Source organism: Kogia breviceps, chromosome 3 (genome assembly GCF_026419965.1).
Source record: "Kogia breviceps isolate mKogBre1 chromosome 3, mKogBre1 haplotype 1, whole genome shotgun sequence".
In the NCBI taxonomy this organism is placed as follows: Eukaryota; Metazoa; Chordata; class Mammalia; order Artiodactyla; family Physeteridae; genus Kogia; species Kogia breviceps.
The window spans coordinates 175742831-175768016 of record NC_081312.1 but is presented as its reverse complement, the minus strand read 5'-3'; the positions used below and the strand labels follow the sequence as shown (position 1 = coordinate 175768016).

Below are 25186 nucleotides of genomic sequence, written 5' to 3'. Positions count from 1 at the left end.
TTTATATTCCTATACGTGACAGTTATTCAGTAACCACTTATTGAATGGAATCTTTGGATTTCTGAGCTTTGCTATACCTGCTTTGTAAGGATAATTATTTTGGCACTAGTTATATCAAATTCGAAACTCACAAAACTGCACATTTTCTCAAAGTTTAAATGAGTAGCAAAGCTAATTTAGAACTGCATAATATACGTGCATGTGTGTGTGTGTGTGCGCGCGCAGATAGATGGGAGTAGTTTACATACATGTGTGTACCTTACAGAATAGAAAGGAAAAGTGAGCAGTTTAGGGATTTGGAAGGTGGTTCAGGAGACAGATGTGCCCAGTGAGCTTTTAATCACTCTGAATGAGGGGGAGGTAGTGTGGAGACCAGGAAGGACAATAAGGTCTTTCCTTTTATTCTCCCTCCCTATTTAGTTCACACTTAAGGAAAGGAGGCATTCATTAGTACACTAAGAAAGGCAATGTATTATGTTGGATTCCTTTCAACTGGAAGAAATAAACAGGAGTGGTTATTTCTTATAAGGTCAGCCAAAAGGTGTGGGGAGGGGTTTTGAACTCTCCCAGAATGCAGGTTGCACGAAGTTGAATAATCCACACTATTTTAAAGCTATATGCCTCTATTATCTTATGTGCTGCAGTACAACTAGTTTTTTTGTTTGTTTTCTTTTCTTATGACCCATATGTTGATAATCACACATCACTCTGTGTTGCTCAGCCTCAGCGTAGTTTAGCTGCCAGCTCACTACTCTCTTGTTTATTTTTAAAGGGTAGAACTTCTCATCTTAATATGCTTTATTCTAGAAGACATTTTCCTTCGATACTGCCCAAATGAAAACAGAATTTCCTTCTTGGAGTGGTGTGCAGGGAGGCTTAGAAGGGCAGATAGCTAACCTCTGGCTGCACAGTCTCCCTGACTCAGAAATTAGATAGGATTATGGGGCTGCCCTGGTGGCGCAGTGGTTGAGAATCTGCCTGCCAATGCAGGGGACACGGGTTTGAGCCCTGGTCTGGGAGGATCCCACATACCACGGAGCAACTAGGCCCGTGAGCCGCAACTACTGAGCCTGCGCGTCTGGAGCCCGTGCTCCACAACAAGAGAGGCCGCGATAGCGAGCGGCCCGCGCACCGCGATGAAGAGTGGCCCCCACTCGCCACAACTAGAGAAAGCCCTCGCACAGAAACGAAGACCCAACAGAGCCATGAATAAATTAATTTAAAAACTCCTACCCCCAACATCTTCTTTTTAAAAAATAAATAAATAAATAAATTAATTAATTAGATAGGATTGTGGATGGTGCTTTTCTGAGCAAGATGTTATTTGTAACATGAACCCAGCAAAGGCTATCCCAAAAGTGTGTGTGTTGTCAGGGAGGGGTGGAGTTGGGTTATACCAGTAAGAAAATTGAGGGTCCCTGACAAAGAATTCCAAGGATATGAATTCTATACCTAGGAGACTTCTTGTGAATCTTCTTTAAGAAAGTGAATCTAAGAAAGCAGTCAGGTTCATTCATATGAAAACCATGAAGTCGGTTACAAAAGCCTCATAATATGGAGTATACCTGACCTCCATTCCTAGTGGAAATGCTTCCAGTGGTCATAGCTCACTGGTGCCCCCTTGCGGCACTCAAGCCACCTCACATGTCGTTGCCTTGGGTAAGACCTCTGCAGTGAACAGGGCAAACTCAGCTTCCAAGGGTGGGAACTTAACCTCCAGGGTTGGAGGGCATACATGTCTTTTAGATTTTAATCAAGCTTCTTTCTTATTCTTCTTCTCTTTTTTTTTTTTTTTTTTTTTTTTTTAGGCCAAAGAACTGCCAACTTTAAAGGATAATGATTTCATTAACGAGGGTCAAAAGATTTATATTGATGACAATAACAAAAAAGTATTCCTGGAAAAACTGAAGAAGGATGTCGAGGTAAGAAAAAGAAACTCAGTATAAGAGACGGCCCATTGTATGAATGTCAGCAGTACTGGGTTTTCAGGAGCTCTTAAAACCATCTATTTAAATCGGCAACCAAGGCAAAAACATATGTTGTACGTTATCCAAAGCAGATATAAACAGGTATATCTCATGTGTGATCTGGTTTAAAAGAGAAGTGTGCAAATTCAGCAGCTCCCCCTTTAGAGGACAAACAAAAAAGCAAGCAGGCGGCGTCTTCCGCTGGCCTCCCCTCCCTCCGGTTCCCGGCTTCCTTGTTGGGTAGGGGGGTAGGCTGGCTGCCCACGGCAGCCACGGCTGGGGCCGAGGGGACTGAGTGCATTCTGTCCAAGTGCAGAGCGTGTCGACAAGTGGATAGTAACTCTCTGAATTCAGCGTTTTCTCCATCTGAACCTCATCCTGGTGTTGCAAAACCCAGCCTCAGTCGCTTAATGCTTCACATTTGCACCAGCCTCTGTGAAGTTAGTGACGTCGGGCCCATCAAAACAGCCTCGCCACAGCACGGGAACGGCACCAAGGCCGTTTAGGACGCCAGGGTCACGGGGGGTGTGGTGAGAAATAAAATACTATGTGGAAATGGGCTTTGAGTCTATAATGGAGCTCTCTTTGTAAATGCTGGTTTACGAATTAAAAATACACCTTTCCCTGTCTTCGATTTATTGTAATGGCATTGCAGTTCTCCCATTGAACTTCCTTATATATAATTCTTCTAGAAATAAATTCAGGAAAAACGTTCTTTTCTTGAAGTTTGTTAGGTTACAAAACAGTGCAAAGAGAGTTCTAATTTAAACAGTTACTTTGTTTTTCTTAGCTGTTACTTTTGTTCATGTGTGTGCGGGTTTTGTGTTTTTTAATTTATTTATTTATTTATTTTTTGGCTGTGTTGGGTCTTCGTTTCTGCGCGAGGGCTCTCTCTAGTTGCGGCAAGCGGGGCCCGCTCTTCATCGCGGTGCGCGGGCCTCTCACTATCGCGGCCTCTCTTGTTGCTCAGCACAGGCTCCGGACGCGCAGGCTCAGTAGTTGGGGCTCACGGGCCCAGTCGCTCCGCGGCATGTGGGATCTTCCCAGACCAGGGCTCGAACCCGTGTCCCCTGCATTGGCAGGCAGATTCTCAACCACTGCGCCACCAGGGAAGCCCTGTTTTGGTTTTTTTAACTTTGAAGTACAGTTCTCCACATACCAGTACAGATCTGCTACTCAGAGAGGCTTTGTGGAAAGATTTTCTTGTGTCATTAAAAACAAAATGACTTGGGAGTTCCCTGGTGGTCCAGTGGTTAGGACTCGGCTCTTTCCCTGCCAGGGCCCAGGTTCCATCCCTGGTCAGGGAACTAAGACGCCACCCCCCTGGCAAGCCCAGCCACATGGCCAAAAAAAAAAAACCCAAACAAAATGACTTGGGCCAAAGAACAAATGTCATGGATTAGATTATATCGCCCATGAGGGTAGAAGCAGTATAATAATTTTCTTTTTAATCTTCTAACATCTTTCACTGCAAGACATGCAGACTGACCAAATTAGTTCATGATTTTTTTTTTAGGTTATAAGTTATTTTAAGAAATTTTTTTGCACTTTAGCCTACATCAGGTATATGCTTTGATTAGAACCTAGATATTGGTTATTTTTGAAGGATACAAGTGTCTTTTTTAAAAAGTAGTTTTTCTCCGGTTTCTCATTATTAAGCATTTATTTTTCTTCAGTTGTCAGTGGTTTTTATTAAAATGCATATTAGCTAAGTATTTCCCTTTTACTTTGGGGTCAACTTGATCTGATAACAAAGTGACACAGGTAGACATGCTCTTTGAGAATTTTATTCATTATTCTGCAAGTCTTTGATCCCAAGAATAATATTGCTTTAGCAATTATGGTAAATAGCCTAAGGGTTATCTGATCTGCTAGAAAGACGGTTTTCATCTTTTCTTCTGTCGGCTGTATATTACTGTGATATTTAGACCCCACAAATAATGTAACTGAAGCCGTTCAAATTTACAGTTGAATCACACAAGGATTCTCTCCGCCCTTTCATTGTCTCTAATAGTGTCTTGATTAGAGGATTTGGATAATTTTAACCCCATCCATGGCTCTGGCACTTAGCTGTTTTGTTGAAATGGAGGCAGGGCATAAGGCGTTCTTTCATTTTAATAAATTCTCAATGGTTGGTAAATGTCTAGTTTTGAAATTCATGCAGAAGCATTATTAAATTTTTAAGCGGGTAATTATGGTGAAGTAGCTTGACATCTGATCTTGATAATGAGACTAGAATGTAATCTCGTTTCATTTTTCCATCAGGTCCATGCTTTCTAATTTAGCTGGCTGGCCTGTTTAAGTACAGGATTTGGGGGTTGGGGGGCTGACTCAATGCTTTAAGTAAAAGATGAGTTTACTACGGCTCAATAAATATTTTTGTAGGAAAATCAGAACCTAGGGGCTTTTTTTCTGCGTTTGAAATTCTGTTCTATTCATATGCTGCTCAGAGTACCTTAGTTCTGATAGCTTTACACATGAGTATATGTGAACCCTTTTCTCCAGAAGAAAGCACTCTATGGAGAGTGAAAAGTCACTTTTGCCCTCTGACCCGCTTCTCGTCAGCTCTGGCCAGGGCCCCCGCTCATCTCTCGCTGGCTCACACTGGGATCCAAATTTCACACAACGCAAAACTGTGCTCTGTGTCCTGTGGCATCCGCCCCATCTCAGGCCATCTCATCCCTCACGTCTTGGGTCGGGGTTGGGCAGGGGAGGGAGCGCTGCAGACAGCAGGATGGTTGGCGGCCAACGCTTACACGGCATGTAGAGCATAAGTCCTTCCTGTGCAGTCGTCCTCTCCCTTCATTCTTCTAACTCCTTGAGGTTGAGCGCCGTTATCCCAATTTATGGATGAGAAAACTGAGCCCAGAGACACTATGTAATTTGCTCAAAGACACACAGCTACTAAATTCAGACTGGGATTTGAGGCCACTGGCAGCCACACTCCTACACTGCTAATAGAACATGCAGGTTAAAGATGTTTGTGCCAGCACAGTCGAGACTGTTTTCAGATAAAGTACTCCAAGAGAGGATTATTACGGCTTTCAACAAGCGATTAAATATAACCCAAATAGGGATGGTTGGAATTTTAATCCTGTATCACAGATGTGTTGGGAGGTGGTGATTCAGTAGAACAAGTGTATTAATAAACTTAGTAAAAAGTAAATTCAAATCTGTTGTAAAGAAGTTTTTTTTTTTAATTTTATTGAAGTATAGTTGATTTACAATGTTGCTTGTAAATTTCTGTACAGCAAAGTGACTCAGTTATACATATATTCTTTTTCATATTCTTTGCCATTATGGTTTATCACAGAATACTGACTATATCAGTAGTTCTCTGTGCTGTACGGTAGGACCTTGTTGTTTATCCAGTTCTCTATGTAATAGTCTGCCCCTGCTCGTCCCAAACTCCCACTCCTTCCCTCCCCCACCACCCCCCTTGGCAACCACAAATCTACTGTCTGTATCTGTGAGTCTGTTTTTGTTTTGTAGACATATTGATTTGTATCATATTTTAGATTCCACATGTAAGTGATATCTTCCAGTATTTGTCTTTCTCTTTCTGACTTACTTCACTTAGTGTGATCATCTCTAGGTCCATCCATGTTGCTACAAATGGCATCATTTCATTCTTTTTGACGGCTGAGTTGTATTCCACTGTATATAAATATATACCATACCTTCATCCGTTCATCTGTTGATGGACATTTAGGTTGTTTCCATGTCTTGGCTATTGTAAATAGTGCTATGGACACAGGGGGTGCCTGTATCTTTTTGAATTACAGTTTTATCTGGGTATATGCCTAGGAGTGGGATTGCTGGATCATATGGCAACTCTACTTTTAGTTTTTTAAGGAACCTCCATACTGTTCTCCATAGTGGCTGCACCAACTTACATTCCCACCAACAGTGCAGGAGAGTTCCCTTTTCTCCACACCCTCTCCAGCATTTGTTATTTGTGGACTTTTTAATGATGGCCATTCTGACTGGTGTGAGGTGATACCTCATTGTAGTTTTGATTTGTATTTCTCTAATAATTAGAGATGTTGAGCATCTTTTCATGTGATCCCTATCAAATTACCCATGACAGTTCCCACAGAACTAGAACAAAGAATCCTAAAATTTATATGGAACCATAAAAGACCCAGAATTGCCAAAACAATCCTGAGGAAAAAGAACAAAGCAGGAGGCATAACCCTCGCAGACTTCATACAATACTACAAAGCTACAGTATCGAAACACTGTGGTACTGGCACAAAAACAGACATTAATGGAACAGAATAGAGAGCCCAGGAAAAAATACACACACACACACCTACAATCAATCAATCTTCAACATAGGAGGCAAGAATATAAAATGGGAAAAAGACAGTCTCTTCAGCAAGTGGTGCTGGGAGCGCTGGACAGCCACGTGTAAATCAATGAAGTTAGAACACAGCCTCACAGCATACACAAAAAGAAACTCAAAATGGCTCAAAGACTTAAAAGATATGACACCATAAAACTCCTAGACAAGATCATAGGCAAAACATTCTCTGACATAAATCGTACCCATGTTTTCTTAGGTCAGTGTCCCAAGCCAATAGAAATAAAAACAAAAATAAACAAATGGGACCTAAGCAAACTTACAAGCTTTTACACAGCAAAGGAAACCCATAAACAAAATGAAAAGATAACCTATGGGAGAAAATATTTGCAAACGAAGCAACCAACAAGGGCTTAATTTCCAAAGTATACAAATGGCTCATACAACTCATCAACAAAAAACCAAACAACCCAATCAAACAATGGGAAAGACCACCTAAATAGACATTTCTCCAAAGACAACACACAGAAGGAGAGTTTATTAACAGCTCTTTAGCCACAGTTTTCTAGAAGGGTTTGTGTGTGACAGGGCTCATAAAAACCTTGAGGAAGATACTAGCTCAGATTTGGTATAATGAGGAATTAATTATGAGGGAAGCAGATTAGGTGGGATATTCTGAGGGAAAAAGAGGCTGATCAAGGTCTGGTGGATAATTATTAAGTTGGAAAGCATGGGACCTAGAGATTATAAAGATTTAAAAATCTTCATGCTTTGAAATCTTATGTATTTAGAAATCACTAATTTGAGTTAGAAGCTTAAAGGGATGACAGAAAATAGCAAATGTGTATTAAGTTCCTAATGTTAGCTGGAGGTAGACCCTCCAGGGAGCCCCGAACCCCTCTTCTCTTTGGGGTCTGTCACCTTCAGCCCACAGTAGTTTTGTGATGCCCAGCAGGGACTTTCTCTAGCAAGAATCTCAGGTCTGCTGCTGCCTTGTGTTTCCCTCTACTTTAGAAGAGATCTTAAATGACGTTTTATGACAATAAAAGCTGAGGAGTCAATGGGCTCTTCAGCATGTCTCCCCTCTTGGCCCACCTCACTTGAAGCTGTCCCCATGTTTAAGTTACCTACTTGATGAAAAAAAGGTTTTGACCACAATGACCACACAGACAATGATAAAACCGCGTCCACTGTTACACACAAGGCACTTTTCATTGCCTCCACTACGTTCTCTCTAACCCTTTCCACACCGCTGTGGGTTTAGTGGTGGTGTCCCATTTCATAGTTAGAGCTCAGAGAGGTGAATTTATCATCAAGGCACAGAGCTAGTAACGTAAACTTTAACTGCCCACCTGACTCCAAAACTTTAAAATTTTATTTAAGATTATCTGATACTTTAACGGGTCACCCTTATCAGCAAAAGCGTATAGCTCTCTTAACCACTGTGCTGTCCTTGGTCTTTTCCATTTGTCTCAGCCGCACAGATTTGAAGATTTATATAATCCCCATTTCATATATAAACCTCATTTGGGGCTGCAGCTGGTTTCCGTGATCTTGGGTATGTCAGAACAACTTCTTGTCAAGAGATGCATTTTTCATTTCACTGATAGTTTAGTGGGTGATGCTGGGAGCTACCTTCACTTTTATTTACTGAAAACAAATGTTTCCTTACTGGGAGAGGAGCCTAAGCAGTGGTCTGACCACAGATCAGAGACCCAGGAAAGGAGCTCTGGGCCTGGCCGACGTTGTGAGACGTGGTGCCAGGGGAAGACGTGGGCCTGGAGACGCACCCTACTTCGTGTGGCAGTTCAGCCCTGCCCATCACCCCTTCCCCGCCTGACCTCCGGCAGGTCAATTACAGGCAGCCCCTTTTGTCCTCTCTACACAAAGCACACTTGAAAGTGTGTTTGTACGGCCAACCACCTGAGGGCCAAACACACCTACGTGTTAAAGAGAGGTTCTGCTCTTTAAAGATATATCGTCAGTGGTCTCGTTTGCCTTCCGGTTCGTGCTGCCTCTTGCAGTCTCGAGGGAAGGTCTTGTGGTTGCTTTGTTCGTTTTTATTTGGTTTGGGTGGTTATTTCTCTTAGAGGAAGGGGTCGGGGGAAATTCGGGAGAGGTAAGGGGGACTGGGGAAGAAGCAGCAGGCATCCTGTTCTCTTGTTCAGTAAACACCAAGTAGCTACATCACTTACCTGGGAGTCAGGAGCGCAGTGAGGGTGTCACCAAACCAGGCTCGTCCGTGCCCGACGTGCAGCAAGCCAAACGCAGAGACGCTGAGGTTTGCAGCAGAGAGGGTTTGTTCACAAGGCAGCCAAGCGGTAGGAGAAAATCTCAAATTCGCCTCCCCAAGGCAAGGGGCTCGAGGTGTTTATGGGATAAGCAGCAGCAGGGCTGTCTGAGGCCTGGGGAGAGTGAGGAAAGGCGACTGGGAAAAGGTAGGGGAATCCTGGCTCTGCACAGGTTTAACCAGGCTACTGGCCTCTGCACGATCCAAGGGTGGAGCTTTCCATCCTCTGCACGTGTAAAAAGACACTCACGCATGCCCAGTTGGAAGGTCAGTGGTCCTATCCAGTCTCAACCAGCTCAGCTCAAACTAGACACAGCTGACTCCAAGTTTCTAGAAAGCAGCTGGGCAGATATCATTGTTTAGGCTACGTGCCCCTTGGAGGCCATGCAAGTCTTAAAAGACCTTGATTAGTGAAGGCAGGTGAGATGGATTTGACTAATAATGGCGGTTTCAAGGGCAAAATAAGCCAGAGCCCCTGTCTCCATGGGGCTGCGGTGTTTGGGGAGGATAGAAGTTACTCAAGTAGTAGGATGAGTGTGCAGCTAAACCAGGTATCCTTAGGGGAAAGTGTGCAGTGCACACATGCCCAGCAGGAATCGGGACAGGCTTCCGTGAGCAAGTGCCCTGCAGTTGAGACCTGAAGGTCAAGTGGGAGGTGAATGGGTGCAGTGAGGGGGCCAGAGGCCAGCACAGGGTCCAAGATGGCCCGAGAGGCGATGAGGCCAAACTACCCAGGTCCCGTGGACGGTGTTAGAGTTTGTTTCCACCCTGTGAGAAACGATACCCCACTGAAAGGTCTTAGGTGGGGGCGTGACCAGATCAAATTCTTCCCTTGCCAAAAGACCCGAAGGGAAAGTAGGGGCAGCACCCAACCGTCGCCACTTCCCAGGGACCTCCCAAGGGCCCAGAGGGAGAAGCAGGGATGGGGCGAGGGGGCTTTTGCCTTGTCACCCTGCAACCAGCACGAGGCCTGGCCCGACCGAGCCCCACCCACGCCGCGCCCACTACACACCCGTGGGTGGGAGACGTTGCCAGCCGGCAATCCAGCTTCTCCAGCTGTGCCCAGACCTCTGGAGGGCATCCGGGGTATGCGGTGGGGGCGAGGGCAACGGGCCAGAGAGAGCCCCCAGCTAAAGGGGTCGGTTGGGGCAGGCACGGTGCTAGGCGTGGGAGGGGGCGATGCAGGAGCATCTCCGGCTCCTGCTTCCATCCAGAAGGAAACCCCCGAGCAGGCCTGAAGGACGGTGCTGACGGCGACACAGGCATTTGCTGGTTGATCGGGACACTGTGCTCGTGCCTATTTGTGATGGACAGCACGATACTCTCCTCCACAGAGCGGGCTGCATTTCAGAGTGCCTTTCACAGGCCGTTCAGAGAGGCTCCCCTGGAAGCTACGTGGGAGGTCCCCGGTTTCCCCATTAGCCAGTCTTAATTGTTCAGAGAAACGTTTTCTTCCTCCCTGCGTCTCCTTGCCAGCCTTGCTCTCTGCTCTTTGGTGTAGTACAACCTCTATGTGATAAACGCGTCCCTCTCAGCAGCCCTAGCTTTGCATCTCAGGGAGATAATGCTAGCTGTGAGCCAGCCTGAAGTGTGAGGCTACAGCTTTGGCTGGAGAAACTGCCCGGGGCCGTGACAGCGCCGTTAAAAAGGCTCCTGGCTGCTCCCGGGGTATCTTCTTCTCGCCTCTACCGCCCTTTTGTGAGCTTGCCGTCTTTAACTCTGGGGTTGTGTTTAAGGCGTAACTGACCACGTCGCCTCCCACCTTCCAGTTTCTTGCCCAGCTGAAGCTCATGGACTACAGCCTCCTGGTGGGAATCCACGATGTGGAGAGAGCCGAACAGGAGGAAGTGGAGTGTGAAGAGAATGACGGAGAGGAGGAGGGGGAGAGCGACGGCACCCACCCTATCGGAACCCCCCCTGACAGTCCTGGAAATACGCTCAACAGCTCACCACCCTTGGCTCCGGGCGAGTTTGATCCAAACATTGATGTTTATGGAATTAAATGCCACGAAAGTAAGTTGAGTTACTATCAACTCTTTTTACCATTGGCTGGATTTTTCTTTCTGCATTGTTATCTACTGGTAATCCTCACCCCGGTTAAAAGCATGCTGCCCTGTAAGACTCCTTCTCAAGAGTCCCGATCAATTGATTTCAGGACAAAGTATGTTAAAGGTAACTGTAACCTCTGGTTTTGAACTGTAATGTGATGAGGTCCTTGAATTGTGTGATGTTGAGGGAACAGAGTGAAACCACCAAGTGTGTGTTGTACATATACAACACACATATATGCACATGCCTGTGTAAATATCCATACCAAATGTTTTAAAATATTCTTTTTCTTAGCTATCTCTCTTTTATGTGGCTCTCAAGTGTCACAAGTCTGTCCGGAGCTAGGTACATACGTGGTCCACTCCAAAACGCCCGTGGACATCGTGCAGGGCAGGCAGCTCATGGCCACCAGCCCTTTCCCTCTCGGGGGTGCTGAAGCTGGCCCAGGGTGTGGGATGAGAAGCTCCCATTTGCTGCTGTGTCTGTACTCTGCTCCTTCCCCCATTAAGGTGTCTGTGGCCCTCTTCTCTAAAGTGAGATCCATCTTAATCCTCAAAATCTGGGTGATTAGATATTTGTAGAAATATTACATGCTACTTTAGCTACTTATACATGGAAAAAAAATTTATAGATAAAAGCAGGCCTCTGATTTTCTGAGTAATAAAAATTGTGGTCCATCATTGCTTAAAAAAATATCTCATGGCACAGCAGCCAGGTGAGTTTGAGTTATATTTTTTATTTTGCTCACCAAAATTGTTTCTTCAACACAGAAAATTAGATATAGTCAAATGTACTTTTTCATATTGTTCATAATTGAAACAGCATCATATTTGTGGAGATATGTAGAAGATGGGTACTGTAGATGATATATGCCTTTATCCAGTCCTGATACTAGATCCAATGAGAATTAGGAACAGCTAATTAGGAACAGTATGTAATGGTAAGAAAGTATTAGGGAGCATAATTACTTCTTGTTTTAGAGAGTATTTTTACAATAGCATTTTTCTTTATACCAAAGCAATACACAATCACTAAAGAAAATGAGGGCTTCCCCGGTGGCGCAGTGGTTGAGAGTCCACCTGCCGATGCAGGGGACACGGGTTCGTGCCCCGGTCCGGGAAGATCCCACATGCCGCGGAGCGTCTGGGCCCGTGAGCCATGGCCGCTGAGCCTGCGCGTCCGGAGCCTGTGCTCCGCAACGGGAGAAGCCACAACAGTGAGAGGCCCGCGTACCGCAAAAAAAAAAAAAAAAAAAAAATCTAAAGAAAATGAAGGTTAACAAAAACAGTCTCACCCTTGCACCTCTACTGGTAATATCCTGAGGTTATATTCTCTTTTTTACCTTTTAAATTGAGAGAGTAATGGGGACAGAAAGTTAAGCTGTTTCACAGGGATATGCAAGACTTGAAAAGCTTCTATTGCCTCTGTTTTCAGACCCCTTCGACCCCCATCCCACTGAATCCCTCACCTCTTCCTCCATCAGCAGCTCGCACTTTTCCAGGTGCTGTCATCACCTGTCCCACAATCATCGCTCTTGTCCCTTTACAGATTCGCCTAGGAAAGAGGTGTACTTTATGGCAATTATTGACATTCTGACTCATTATGATGCAAAAAAGAAAGCTGCCCACGCTGCAAAAACTGTTAAACACGGCGTAAGTATCTCTGTTTGGTTTCCCTCTCTGCTCCCTGCTTCCTGCCGTGCAGGGACCAGCCCAGGTCCGCTCCTTTCCGCCGAGCTGCCCACAGCCCTTCATTGGCTCTGGTTCCCTGCAGGGGTCACGCTCTGAGGCAGAGTCGGAACCAGCACGCGCTCGGACCGCCGCTTGCAAGTCACTGAAATCCGGCGCGGCTCTTCTTTTACCCACCAGGGTTAACAGACACACGCGTCACGAGAATATTACACAAATTCTTTTTTGTTCGAAAAATGTTTCAAAGACAAAAGGGCTGAATGATGACAACTAAGTGTTTTAATATGAAATGTTCAGAACAGAAGCACTATTCTCTGCTTCACACGCTTCCAAGATACGCAGTATTATATTCCTTTCCGCACAGCAGACTGTAACTTTTTCTACTAGAGAAATTTGTTGAGTGCAGGATCGAAGTTTAGTAATACGAACCCCTCACCTTTATGGTCCTTGCTCAGAATTCTCACTGTCCCCGGCCTATGGTAACTCGTTGAATCCCCGGGACAAGCCTGTGAGGGATAACCAGTGCACACCTGCTTATCAGGTGAAGAGACTGAGGACGAGAGCTTACGGAGTAACTTGCCAGCCAGGATCACGTCCTAGGCAGTGGTAGAGAGAGGACTGCTCCTCAGGACCCAGGCCCGCCCCCCGATCGCCCAGTGAGGCCCGCCTGGCCAGCTGGACTTCACAAGTCGTGAGTCTCCACTGTGCTTGCATCGCAGGGACCCACTTTGGCTTTCAGGCGCGCCCAAAAGGCCACAGACCCCGACTTGTGCCCTGGCTTGTTCACACTGGCGGGAGAGATGCTTCCCCACAGTGTGGAGCCGACCAAGATCCAGCAGAACATCAACCTCTACTAAAGGCTCTTTTTCTCTATTTTAAAGTCAAACAGGCTGTCGTGTCAGCGACGGAACCAGCCTAACACCATACCCCATTTGCCACAGAAATATTTCAGTCACACCGTCAACTATTTCTGGTGCGCCCGCTGTGTGCAGCGCACGGACCACGACCCACCCAGCCCACCGAACGCGTTAAGAATCCTCTATCGGTCAGAGAGAAGGGTACCCAGCAGTTCTCACACGGGGGCTGGCGCCGCAGCCTTCCGAGCACCGTTTGCAAACTGTGTGCCTGACAGATGCACCACCCCTTTCCCTGATTCTGAGTCCAGCTCGGGAGGCTGGGGGAGGGGCTTCTAAGAGGCTCCGGTAATTCTGATGCTTATCTCTGGTTGAACAACCTGCGTGCCTTGCAAGGACAGAGCTGGGCCAGAATCCTATTTCACCTTTCCAGTGTGTGACCTGGAGGAAGCGCTTTGGCGCTTCAGTTCCGCCAGCTGATGAAGGGGTCCTAATGCCTTACCGATGAGATTTTTGTGGTGAATAGACGGAACAGTGGGGGATGCTCCGTGTTTGTTCCCACCCCTCCTCAAACCTGCTGTGATATTCTAGACCACGTGAAACTGGAAACGTGCCATAGCAAACATGGCTCCATTTGCATCTCCCCTGTAAGTCACCAGCTCAGCTCCATGATACGGCACACGGCCTAAAACTGGGTGCAGTTTGCAACAGCAAGACATTCCTCTGCAGAGGAATGTCGTGTCGAGCTGCTGCTGAGAACCATTCTCTGTCTTCAAAACTGGGGCTCCTCCGTGGAGATCCCAGGTGCCCAGGCCAGGCATGGAAATTACAGGTTCCCCTGTGAGCTGCGTGTGTAAAAATAGCATCTGGTGATTTAGTAAAACTCTGGCCCTGCCCTTTGCAGCTCAGGAGTCTGGCTGGTAACGATGGGGGTCTGCTGGCCCGCACTGTGCTTTTGTCATAGGAAACCCCCCCCCCCCCCACTGAGCCTCTGTGAGGGGCCGGCTTCCCAGCTCCAAGCAGGTCTCTGTGAACGGGGACGATGGCACCCCTGTGCCCGTGCCCCTCCGGGGGAGACGAGTCACAGTGCTGTGTCTCGCCTGCTTACGGGGCCAGGAAAGAGCCCCTGCTGCTGCGGCTGTCACCCCTCATTTCTGAGCACACAGCCGCTTACCTCGGTCCCGAAAAATGAACACGGTCCTTGTGTCCTTGTCATTGGAGTTTCCTTTTGGCCAATTCTCAAGGAATCTCCAATCTGCTCTCTTGAGAAACAGAAGCATCCTCCCCGTGGCTTCTGAATGTAGGCCGTGCAGATTCCACATTTGACGGGAGCATCTCAAACGTGGCTGGTTGGATTTTTTTTTTTTAGTGGCAGCAGTCACAGTGTGTGTGACAGTGGCATCTGTTGGTCCTACGACTCTGCCTCGTTTTCACACACAGATTCCTAAGAGCCTTGGCTATTCAGACCAATATCCAAGATATTCTGAGTTACGAGTAGAGGCTGCACAGGTTTGAAAATGACTGGCTTCGTATTCAGCTGCAGTGGAAGTTCCTGCAGGTACCGATAGTAATTCTGTCACTGTTCCTCTCCTCTCACGCTACCCAGGCTGGTGCGGAGATCTCCACCGTGAACCCAGAACAGTATTCCAAGCGCTTTTTGGACTTTATTGGCCACATCTTGACGTAACGTCCTGCATGGCCGAAGACGGACGTGAGCGTGGGAAGGACAGAGGTGGCTTCAGCACAGGAAAAATGAAAACCAAACTCAGTGAAGCACACCTCCTCGTTTACATCTTCAGGCCAAGATGACCGATTTAGGGACTACCTGCTTTAACAGCTGCCTGATATTTCCCAGCGTCACTCTAGCTATTTCTGACTTGGGTGTGTATGTGGGGGGGGCGGGGGGGGGCGTGCGTGCGCACGCGCACGTGAGCATCTTAAAAACTGATGGAAACCGACTTCGGTCAGAGTGTGTTTGGGGCAGTAACCCTCTGATTCCAGCTGCGGACGAATGAGTGAATGAATGAGTGAGTGAGCACATGCAAGGGGGAGGGGAGAAGGCAAGGCATGTCAGACCAACCAGGTTGGCGCCACACGATAAACTGTGGATCAGTTTATTTTTTGGAGTTGAAAGATGTGAGACGGTAATCGTAATAATAATGTAGATAATAATGATGATGATAATAATAATGATGGCGATTAAAAGGAAAAAAAAACTTACTGCAGATGTTACACTTCTACCACGCACGCTGACACTCCTTAATAGTTGCACCCCGGGCGCTGGACGGAGGAGGCCGGCATCTCCCGCGCATCCTGGTTCGGGTGTCGGGACTCACGGTGTCTGAGGACAACCGCCCCTCCTCCAGCAGGAAGCTGATGCCCCTTGTGTCTCTCTCTGTACCTTTTCACCTCAGTAAATATGCCCAGGAAAACTGCTTACTTCTCTTTTCTTGCCTGGAGCTTCTTCACTGACACACTCTTACGTTGCAATATAGTAACTAATGCCACAAAATAAAAATAAAGCTTACCTGAAAAGTGCAGTTTTGGGCAATGGCATATACATCTCCCATGGTGGGGAGGGGAGCAAAGCATTTAGAACTCAATTTTCCAGTTAAACAGTGGTATTTTGTTATGAATTTGCCCTTAACTGAAACCCTCAATATTACTGTTTACATTATTAGGAAAACAGGGATATTTCTGAATCTAAAAATTTAATGTACAGCATGTGATTTTTGAAGTTTACATGTAAAGTCATTTTACAGTGTAGGTGAAATGTCTGTCATATTTTGAAATGTATCCTGCAGTCACATTTTAATGGTAGGCGGTCTTTTACAGTAAAAGGAAAAGGTTTGTTTTCCTCCAATGCACATTTATCAACCTAATGATTTTTTTTTTTAAAGAAAATGTTTAACCCAGATCTGGTTATGCAAGTTCATTGCCCTAAACTGTGCTGACTGTGTCTAATCAATTATAAATTTCCAACATCGATCATCTACTTACCAACTTCCTGGCATTTTCTGAAAGGTGTCAAGCTAAAATATTAGACTTGCTTAGAATAGGTTATCAACTTATACACTGTGCTAAAGCTGTGCCTTTGAAATTCTTTGTTTAAAACGTGAGATGATTTTTGTAGGCAGGTTCAGAAAAGAAAAAAAAAAATCCACCCCTCAGTAATTACTTACAGCTCGATACCCCGCACCATACTGCCTCTGCCAGTGACTTTCCTTCAGGGCTTATCAAGTCTGCAACTGTGCCCAACGTATGTGGGTTTACTTCAGAAAACACCAGGTGACAGCAGCCAGAATCCTGGGAAGCCAGCAGCAAGGCCATTCTGCTATATCTACTGACTTCACAGAGACTTGTTATCCTCAACAGACGCTGTCAACAGCACTGTGACCTTGTTGTACAAATCTGTATTTTATGTGTTTAAATTAATTGAGATGGTGATTTCGTATTTTCTCCCCACCATTCATTCTGGCGTTGAGTCCCTTTCAGTGCTCTGAAGTTATGCTGTAGTTTCTTTGATCCAGGATTACAAAAGCGAGACCCTGAAGTAAAGAGAAGGTACCCATACATTATTTGAGTAACTGTTTCCTTTGTGGCCAATCTGTGTATGCTTCTAGAAGTTTACAAAATGCTTTATTTTTGTCTGTAACAGTCTCTGTCATCCGTTCTGTTGATCAACTCTTCGGACAGAGGAAGTTTGCCTTGTATCTCCTAGTGCTAACAGTACACTCCAGTCATGAGCCAGGCTTTACGAAATAAAGCACTTTGATGACTCACAACGTGGAGCCTTTGTGCCTCTCTCTCAATTGTGTGTCTCTCTATTGCAAACACAGTTTAAATACTCGGTACTAAGAGTGTCTTTAGCTGATCCCTGAAGAAGTAAAAGTAAAATTGAATCTTTTCACGAACTAGAGCTTTGCCTTCAACCTGTGAACTATTTTATTAGTATAAATGATAAAGACTTCCATGACAAAATCAACTTACTGAAAGATGGACAGAGAAAAGAAATCTCTTCACTGAATACTCTTTAAATACCCTTTATACACAGTCTTATTTTTAAAATTTACCAACCAACCATAGTTCTGTGTGTCAGCGTTTTTTTTGAAACTTTACTTGGACACCATTGGTGGCTAGAAGGCTTTTTAGAGCGTTCCATTGTCACCGGTGCCCGGTGAGCAAACAGTGCAGCTGTAGCACTTGTTTTGAAAATGTGTAACTGTTGTAATGCGATTGAGATGTGAGGGAATCATTTGAGCGTCACGTGCTTTTCACATTTGCTGCATGCATGCTGGTCCTCACGGAACATTAGATGAACACGGAAGACTGCAGCCAGCTGAACTGCGCCGGTAGGAACATGCCAGACACACCCTCAAACATCTACCTCAGCCCCACATGCCGGGGGGCACAGTGGCCAGGACATGGAGCTGTGACTCTGCCTCTGACCTCACATCACTCTCCCTTCCTCACTTCCAACAACCCAAGAGCTGCAGCCCTTCTGACGCCTACTACCCGCGACCACAGGCATCCTCTAGGTCTTTTTCAAGATAATGTGCCACATTTATTGTGGTATTTATATATTTCCTGACCATTTAGTACGTTTGAAATGGTGCTGTTTGTATTAATAGGCTCCTTTTTTTTCCCAGTGTATCACTAATGACACTTTCGGGTGTTGTGCCCCAATCCCATCATTCCCATGAGCTCTGTGGTTTTTACTGTGCAATTTTGCACAGAGCAGGGATGTTTAGGAACATATGTCATACTACAGCAGAGCTGACTGTGGTCAGGAGGGAGCTTAAATTCCATTTTCTTTGTGGAACACAGACATTCATTTTCATTTTGGTTATTTAATTTCGTGGGTTGAATTCACATTAGTCCCAGAAAATTGGTTATTGCTAATTCATAGAACGACCAGAGTTGGTCTGAAGCATTAATCCTTCATGCGGGCACTTATGGAAACACTGGTTAAGGGTTAAATACAAGAGATTAGGAACTGTATATAATAATAATGAAGCGGGAATGCATATAATATATAAATGTGTAAAATAAAGTGGGGGAGTGGAAAGAAGGCAAGGCCGAGAGGTCTAAGCCCTGGAGTTCTTAGCATCCATGGACTCTGGAGGCCCCGGCACCGCTGCACATGGCCTCTCCAGGAATTCTGTAATTCACACGAAAACACTGGTCACAGTGTGTGTCCTGCAGGTGTACAGCCTTCTTCCAGCTCTTAAAATCACACCCCATCTCTTCCTCTCTCCCTGTCTTAAAGAGCACTTTACTCGGCTCCAGTCACATGACTGCTGTTAAAAATAAAAAAGTTACCCTCTGAAGGGCAGAGAGCTGCCTGCCTTCTGGATTCCCGAGCGCGGGAGCCACCTGACCCGCCTGCTCGGTCCCCGCCCCGCCTGCAGCCCCTCTTCACACGCGACCGGCCTGCCTCTGCAACCATCGGCGCACCGTAAAGGAGCCCAGAAGACCAGTGAAGTGTCTGGAAAAGTAGAAGCGACAAGTTCCCCTGAGTGCTTATTGAAAGGTCCTTCATAAACGGAAACCCCGTCATCTAAACCAAATGTCCTTCAGAAGTTTAGTCCTGTTTTTGTGATTCTGTGAAACTCCTGCCAAAGGGCCATTAAACATGCTGTAGTCTATAATTTTCTCACTCTTAAATACTTGTTTAGTTTACCTTCATAAGAGGACAAAGGTTAGGATTTCTCCGAATCCACCATGATATGTCTGTGTTTTATGGAATCCTACACGTGCTGCTGGGAGAGGGGTCCCAGATTAGGAAACCTTGGCCCAGAGAAGCTAAGGGACTTGTCCGAGGTCACATGAGAGTTGACAGCAAAGCCAGGGTTGGGACTGGGCTCTGCAGCAACTCAAGATTGAAAGTTGAATGTGTGAGCCACAGACCTGGTACCCCCTGGGGCTCCAGAGCTCATGGCCACCCCTCCTCTGTCAAAGCTCTTCTTTCACCTGTCCCTTCAACTGCCTCTGGAGGGCCCTGCCTGGCGTGCACCCTCTGGAATTTTATAGCAAATGGTCCACACATTTCATTTTATGAGAGTCAATCTATATCATTCCATTTTCCTATCATTTTCTCCTAGTCCAACAGCGTTTTATTACTGTCACTTGACTTTTTAAATCAAAGGGTCTCACTGGGGAATATAAAAATATCCCTAGACCCACCGAATGACAGTCTCTGGAGGTGGACCTTGAAAATCTATAATTTAAATGTTTCCCAGGTGCTTCTGATGCATGACCTGATCTGGAAAACACTGTCTTGTGTTTTCCCTCCCAATGAACTGATCACTAATTTTAAATATTTTTTGTAATATGCTTCCCTCCCCCTCCTTCCTACCTCTTCCCCTCCCCCTTTTTCTGTACCTGTAATATATGAACAAAGTAGTTTCTTACTGATTAGAGCAGGGGTCAGCCAACTACAACCTGAAGGCCAAATCCAGGCCACCACATGATTTTTATAAATAAAGTTTTATTGAAACACAGCCATGCCCATGCATTCACATATTTTCTATGGCTGCTTTCAAACCATAGTGGCAGTTTGTAGAGTTGTGACTAAGACTGATGGCCCACAAAGCCTAAAACATTTTACTATGTAGCCCTTTTCAGAGAAAGTTCACTGACCCCTGAAAGAGAGCCTCCTTTTTAGTATCACAATGTAGTTTCTGCAAAACCATGGACTTCAGCTACAACTGCTGTATTATCTACATAGATCTTTCACCTCCCATCTGCAGACACTGAGATTTCTTTCATTCTTTTACTAAAGTTGTTGCGATTTCATGATTGCCCTTGGTTTTTACTGAAGTTATACTGTCCTTTGAATTTGTTTTTTAGTAAATTGCTGTGGTTATTTAAATTAACATCACAGTTACCAGTGGAGCTGACTGTCTGAGAAACCCATTTATAAAAGGGTCATAACTTCAAGTCATTCATTTGGTCAGTTGGTTAAAGTCCTGTGAAAAAAGAGGCCTAAGTTCTTCAACATGTGACATTTTCTTAAGAAACAACTTCAGTATCTTCATACACACTTAAAAAATTTTTTTGGCCTCAGGTACTATTAATTAAGGGCTCTGTGGCAACTAATACATGCTACTGCTATTTTTACTTAATTTTACCAAACCTCATAGTACTAAAATATAAGAATTTGGTTGCACTGTGTTTACCTAGTATTTTTTCCTCTTAAGCTTCTTGGTGGTCCGTGGGGGGGGTCAGTGCCCTAAATGACCTCAGATAGTTTCCCCAGAAATTCCAGAAATGACCTTCTTCTGGCTTTGGTTGTACTTATATATCCCCAAACCAGGGTTTGACCAGGCAAAATAAGGGAGTTTTCCATTTTAATTCTGAGAATTGAAACCATCCTTCTCCCATCCTGCCCTCTTTTTCTTTTCCACCAGATTATGGAGTTGATTTCCTAAAAATTACCAGGTCTTTCTAAGTCTCTAAACATAAATGGATAATCAGAGTGAATAAAACATGTTACTGCAGTGAATGCAGATGCACTGCTGGGCATGAAAGCAGAATACCCTCACACTGTCAAACACAAGGCCCCCCAAATCAAACACTGAGCATTTAACTGTGAAGTCATTCATTTTTTCCTTTAATATTTTCCTACATGGGCTTACTTAGTTTTTAATTAAACAAAATGCCATAAACTGAGCATCGCCTCTTCTGATCAAAAACAAGAAGCAGGGAAGCAGGGGAGCTGGGAAGATGGCGGAAGAGTAAGACGCAGAGATCACCTTCCTCCCCACAGATACATCAGAAATACATCTACACGTGGAACTGCTCCTATAGAACACCCACTGAATGCTGTTAGAAGACCTCAGACCTTCCAAAAGGCAAGAAACTCCCCACATACCTGGGTAGGGCAAAAAAAAAAAGAATAAACAGAGACAAAAGAATAGGGATGGGACCTGCACCTCTGGGAGGGAGCTGTGAAGGAGGAAAGGTTTCCACACACTAGGAAGACCCTTCACTAGCGGAGACGGGGGTGGCGGAGGGGGGAAGCTTCGGAGCCGCAGAGGAGGGCGCAGCCACAGAGTGCAGAGGGCAAAGTGGAGAGGTTCCCGCACAGAGGATCGGTGCCGAGCAGCACTCACCAGCCCGAGAGGCTTGTCTGCTCACCTGCCGGGGCGGGCAGGGGCTGGGAGGTGAGGCTCCGGCTTCGGTTGGATCGCAGGGAGAGGACTGGGGTTGGCGGCGTGAACACAGCCTGAAGGGGTTAGTGCGCCACGGCTGGCCGGGAGGGAGTCCGGGAGAAGTCTGGAGCTACCGAAGAGACAAGAGGCTTTTTCTTCCCTCTTTGTTTCCTGGGCGCGAGGAGAGGGGATTCAGAGTGCCGCGTAAAGGAGCTCCAGAGACGGGCGCGAGCCGCGGCTATCAGCACGGACACCAGAGACGGGCGTGCGACGCTAGGGCTGCTGCTGCCGCCACCAAGAGGCCTGTGTGCGAGCACAGGTCACTCTCCACACCGCCCCTCCCGGGAGCCTGTGCAGCCCGCCACTGCCAGGGTCCCGGGATCCAGGGACAACTTCCCCAGGAGAACGCACGGCGCACCTCAGGCTGGTGCACTGTCATGCTGGCCTCTGCTGCCGCAGGCTTGCCCCGCATCCGTACCCCTCCCTCCCCCCGGCCTGAGTGAGCCAGAGCCCCCGAATCAGCTTCTCCTTTAACCCCATCCTGTCTGAGCGAAAGGCAGACAACCTCAGACGACCTACACGCAGAGGTGGGGCCAAGTCCAAAGCTGAACCCCAGGAGTTGTGCGAACAAAGAAGAGAAAGGGAAATCTCTCCCAGCAGCCTCAGGAGCAGCGGATTAAAGCCCCACAATCACCTTGATGTACCCTGCATCTGTGGAATACCTAAATAGACAATGAATCATCCCAAATTGAGGAGGTGGACTTTGGGAGCAAGATATATTATTTTTTCCCCTTTGCCTCTTTTTGTGAGTGTGTATATGTGTGCTGCTGTGTGAGATTTTGTCTGTATAGCTTTGCTTTCACCATCTGTCCTAGGATTCTGCCCATATGTACTTTTTTTTCTTAAAAAATTTTTTTTCTTAATAATTATTTTTTATTTTAATAACTATATTTTATTTTATCTTACTTTATTTATTTTATTTTATCCTCTTTCTTTCTCTCTCTCTCTCTTTCCTTCTTTCTTTTTTTCTTCTTTTTCTCCCTTTTATTCTGAGCCGTGTGGATGAAAGGCTCTTGGTGCTGCAGCCCGGAGTCAGTGCTGTGGCTCTGAGGTGGGAGAGCCAACTTCAGGACACTGGTCCACAAGAGACATCCCAGCTCCGCATAATATCAGATGGTGGAAATCTCAGAGATCTCCATCTCAATGCCAAGACCCAGCTCCACTCAATGACCAGCAAGCTACAGTGCTGGACACCCTATGCCAAACAACTAGCAAGACAGAAACACAACCCCACTCATTAGCAGAGAGGCTGCCTAAAATCATAATAAGGCCACAGACACCCCAAAACACACCACCAGACATGGATCTGCCCACCAGAAAGACAAGATGCAGCCTCATCCACCAGAACACAGGCACCAGTCCCCTCCACCAGGAAGCCTACACAACCCACTAAACCAACTTTAGCCACTGGGGACAGACACCAAAAACAACGGGAACTATGAACCTGCAGCCTGTGAAAAGGAGACCCCAAACACAGTAAGATAAGTAAAATGAGAAGACAGAAAAACACACAGCAGATGAAGGAGCAAGATAAAAACCCACCTGACCTAACAAATGAAGAGGAAATAGGCAGTCTACCTGAAAAGGAATTCAGAATAATGATAGTAAAGAGTATCCAAAATCTTGAAAATAGACAAAATGCAAGAAACATTTAACAAGGACCTAGAAGAACAAAGAGGAAACAAGCAACGATGAACAACACAATAAATGAAATTTAAAATACTCTAGATGGGATCAATAGCAGAATAACCGAGGCAGAAAACGGATAAGTGACCTGGAAGATAAAATACTGGAAATAACTACTGCAGAGCAGAATAAAGAAAAAAGAATGAAAAGAACTGAGGACAGTCTCAGAGACCTCTGGGACAACATTAAACACACCAACATTCAAATTATAAGGGTCCCAGAAGAAGAAGAGGAAAGAAAGGGACTGAGAAAATATTTGAGGAGATTATAGTTGAAAACTTCCCTAATACGGGAAAGGAAATAGTTAATCAAGTCCAGGAAGCACAGAGAGTCCCATACAGGATAAATCCAAGGAGAAACATGCCAAGACACATATTAATCAAACTGTCAAAAATTAAATACAAAGAAAACATATTAAAAGCAGCAAGGGAAAAACAACAAATAACACACAAGGGAATCCCCATAAGGGGATAAGCTATTATCCCCATAAGGTTAACAGCTGATCTTTCAGCAGAAACTCTGCAAGCCAGAAGGGAGTAGCTTCTAGTGAAGTGATGAAGGAGAAAAACCTACAACCAAGATTACTCTACCCAGCAAGGATCTCATTCAGATTTGACGGAGAAATTAAAACCTTTACAGACAAGCAAAAGCTGAAAGAGTTCAGCACCACCAAACTAGCTTTACAACAAATGCTAAAGGAACTTCTCTAGGCAAGAAACACAAGAGAAGGAAAAGACCTACAATAACAAACGCAAAACAATGAAGAAAATGGGAATAGGAACATACATATCGATAATTACCTTAAATGTAAATGGATTAAATGCTCCCACCAAAAGACACAGACTGGCTGAATGGATACAAAAACAAGACCCATCTATATGCTGTCTACAAGAGACCCCACTTCAGACCTAGAGACACATACAGACTGAAAGTGAGGGGATGGAAAAAGATATTCCATGCAAATGGAAATCAAAAGAAAGCTGGAGTAGCAATTCTCATATTAGACAAAGTAGACTTTAAAATAAAGATTATTACAAGAGACAAAGAAGGACACTACATAATGATCAAGGGGTCGATCCAAGAAGAAGATATAACTATTGTAAATATTTACGCACCCAACATAGGAGCACCTAAATACATAAGGCAAATACTAACATCCATAAAAGGGGAAATCGACAGTAACCCATTCAAATAGGGGACTTTTTTTTTTTTTTTTTTTTGTGGTACGTGGGCCTCTCACTGTTGTGGCCTCTCCCATTGCGGAGCACAGGCTCTGGACGCGCAGGCTCAGTGGCCATGGCTCACAGGCCTAGCCGCTCCGCGGCATGTGGGATCTTCCCAGACCGGGGCACAAACCCGTGTCCCCTGCATCAGCAGGCAGACTCTCAATCACTGCGACACCAGGGAAGCTCCCACAGTAGGGGACTTTAACACCCCACTTTCACCAATGGACAGATCATCCAAAATGAAAATAAATAAGGAAACACAAGCTTTAAATGATACATTACACAAGATGGACTTAATTGATATTTATAGGACATTCCATCCAAAAACAACAGAATACACATTTTCTCAAGTGCTCATGGAACATTCTCCAGGATAGATCATATCTTGGGTCACAAATCAAACCTTGGTAAATTTAAGAAAATTTAAATTGTATCAAGTATCTTTTCCGACCACAAAGCTATAAGACTAGATATCAATTACAGGAAAAGATCTGTAAAAAATACAAACACATGGAGGCTAAACAATACACTGTTTAATAAAGAAGTGATCACTGAAGAAATCAAAGACAAAAGCAAAAAATACCTAGAAACAAATGACAATGGAGACACCACAACCCAAAACCTATGGGATGCAGCAAAAGCAGTCTAAGAGGGAAGTTTATAGCAATACAATCCTACCTTAAGAAACAAGAAACATCTCGAATAAACAACCTAAACTTGCACCTAAAGCAATTAGAGAAAGAAGGAAAAAAAACCCAAAGTTAGCAGAAGGAAAGAAATCATAAAGATCATATCAGAAATAACTGAAAAAGAAATGAAAGAAATGAAAGAAACGATAGCAAAGATCAATAAAACTAAAAGCTGGTTCTTTGAGAAGATAAACAAAATTGATAAACCTTTAACC

At 45.1% G+C, this 25186-nt stretch overlaps 1 protein-coding gene across 3 annotated transcripts in view; it reads left to right on the top strand.

The window, feature by feature from the left end:
- Positions 1 to 16939, top strand: part of PIP4K2A (phosphatidylinositol-5-phosphate 4-kinase type 2 alpha) — a 179273-nt gene extending 162334 nt beyond the window's left edge. For all 3 annotated transcript variants that reach the window (XM_067030388.1, XM_059057863.2, XM_067030389.1), the window contains 4 exons: positions 1809 to 1922; positions 10333 to 10576; positions 12161 to 12264; positions 14761 to 16939. In XM_067030388.1, coding sequence (XP_066886489.1) covers positions 1809 to 1922; positions 10333 to 10576; positions 12161 to 12264; positions 14761 to 14841 — 543 coding nt within the window. In that variant the 3' untranslated portion in view covers positions 14842 to 16939. The remainder of the gene's footprint in view (positions 1 to 1808; positions 1923 to 10332; positions 10577 to 12160; positions 12265 to 14760) is intronic.
- The last annotated feature ends 8247 nt before the right edge of the window (positions 16940 to 25186 follow it).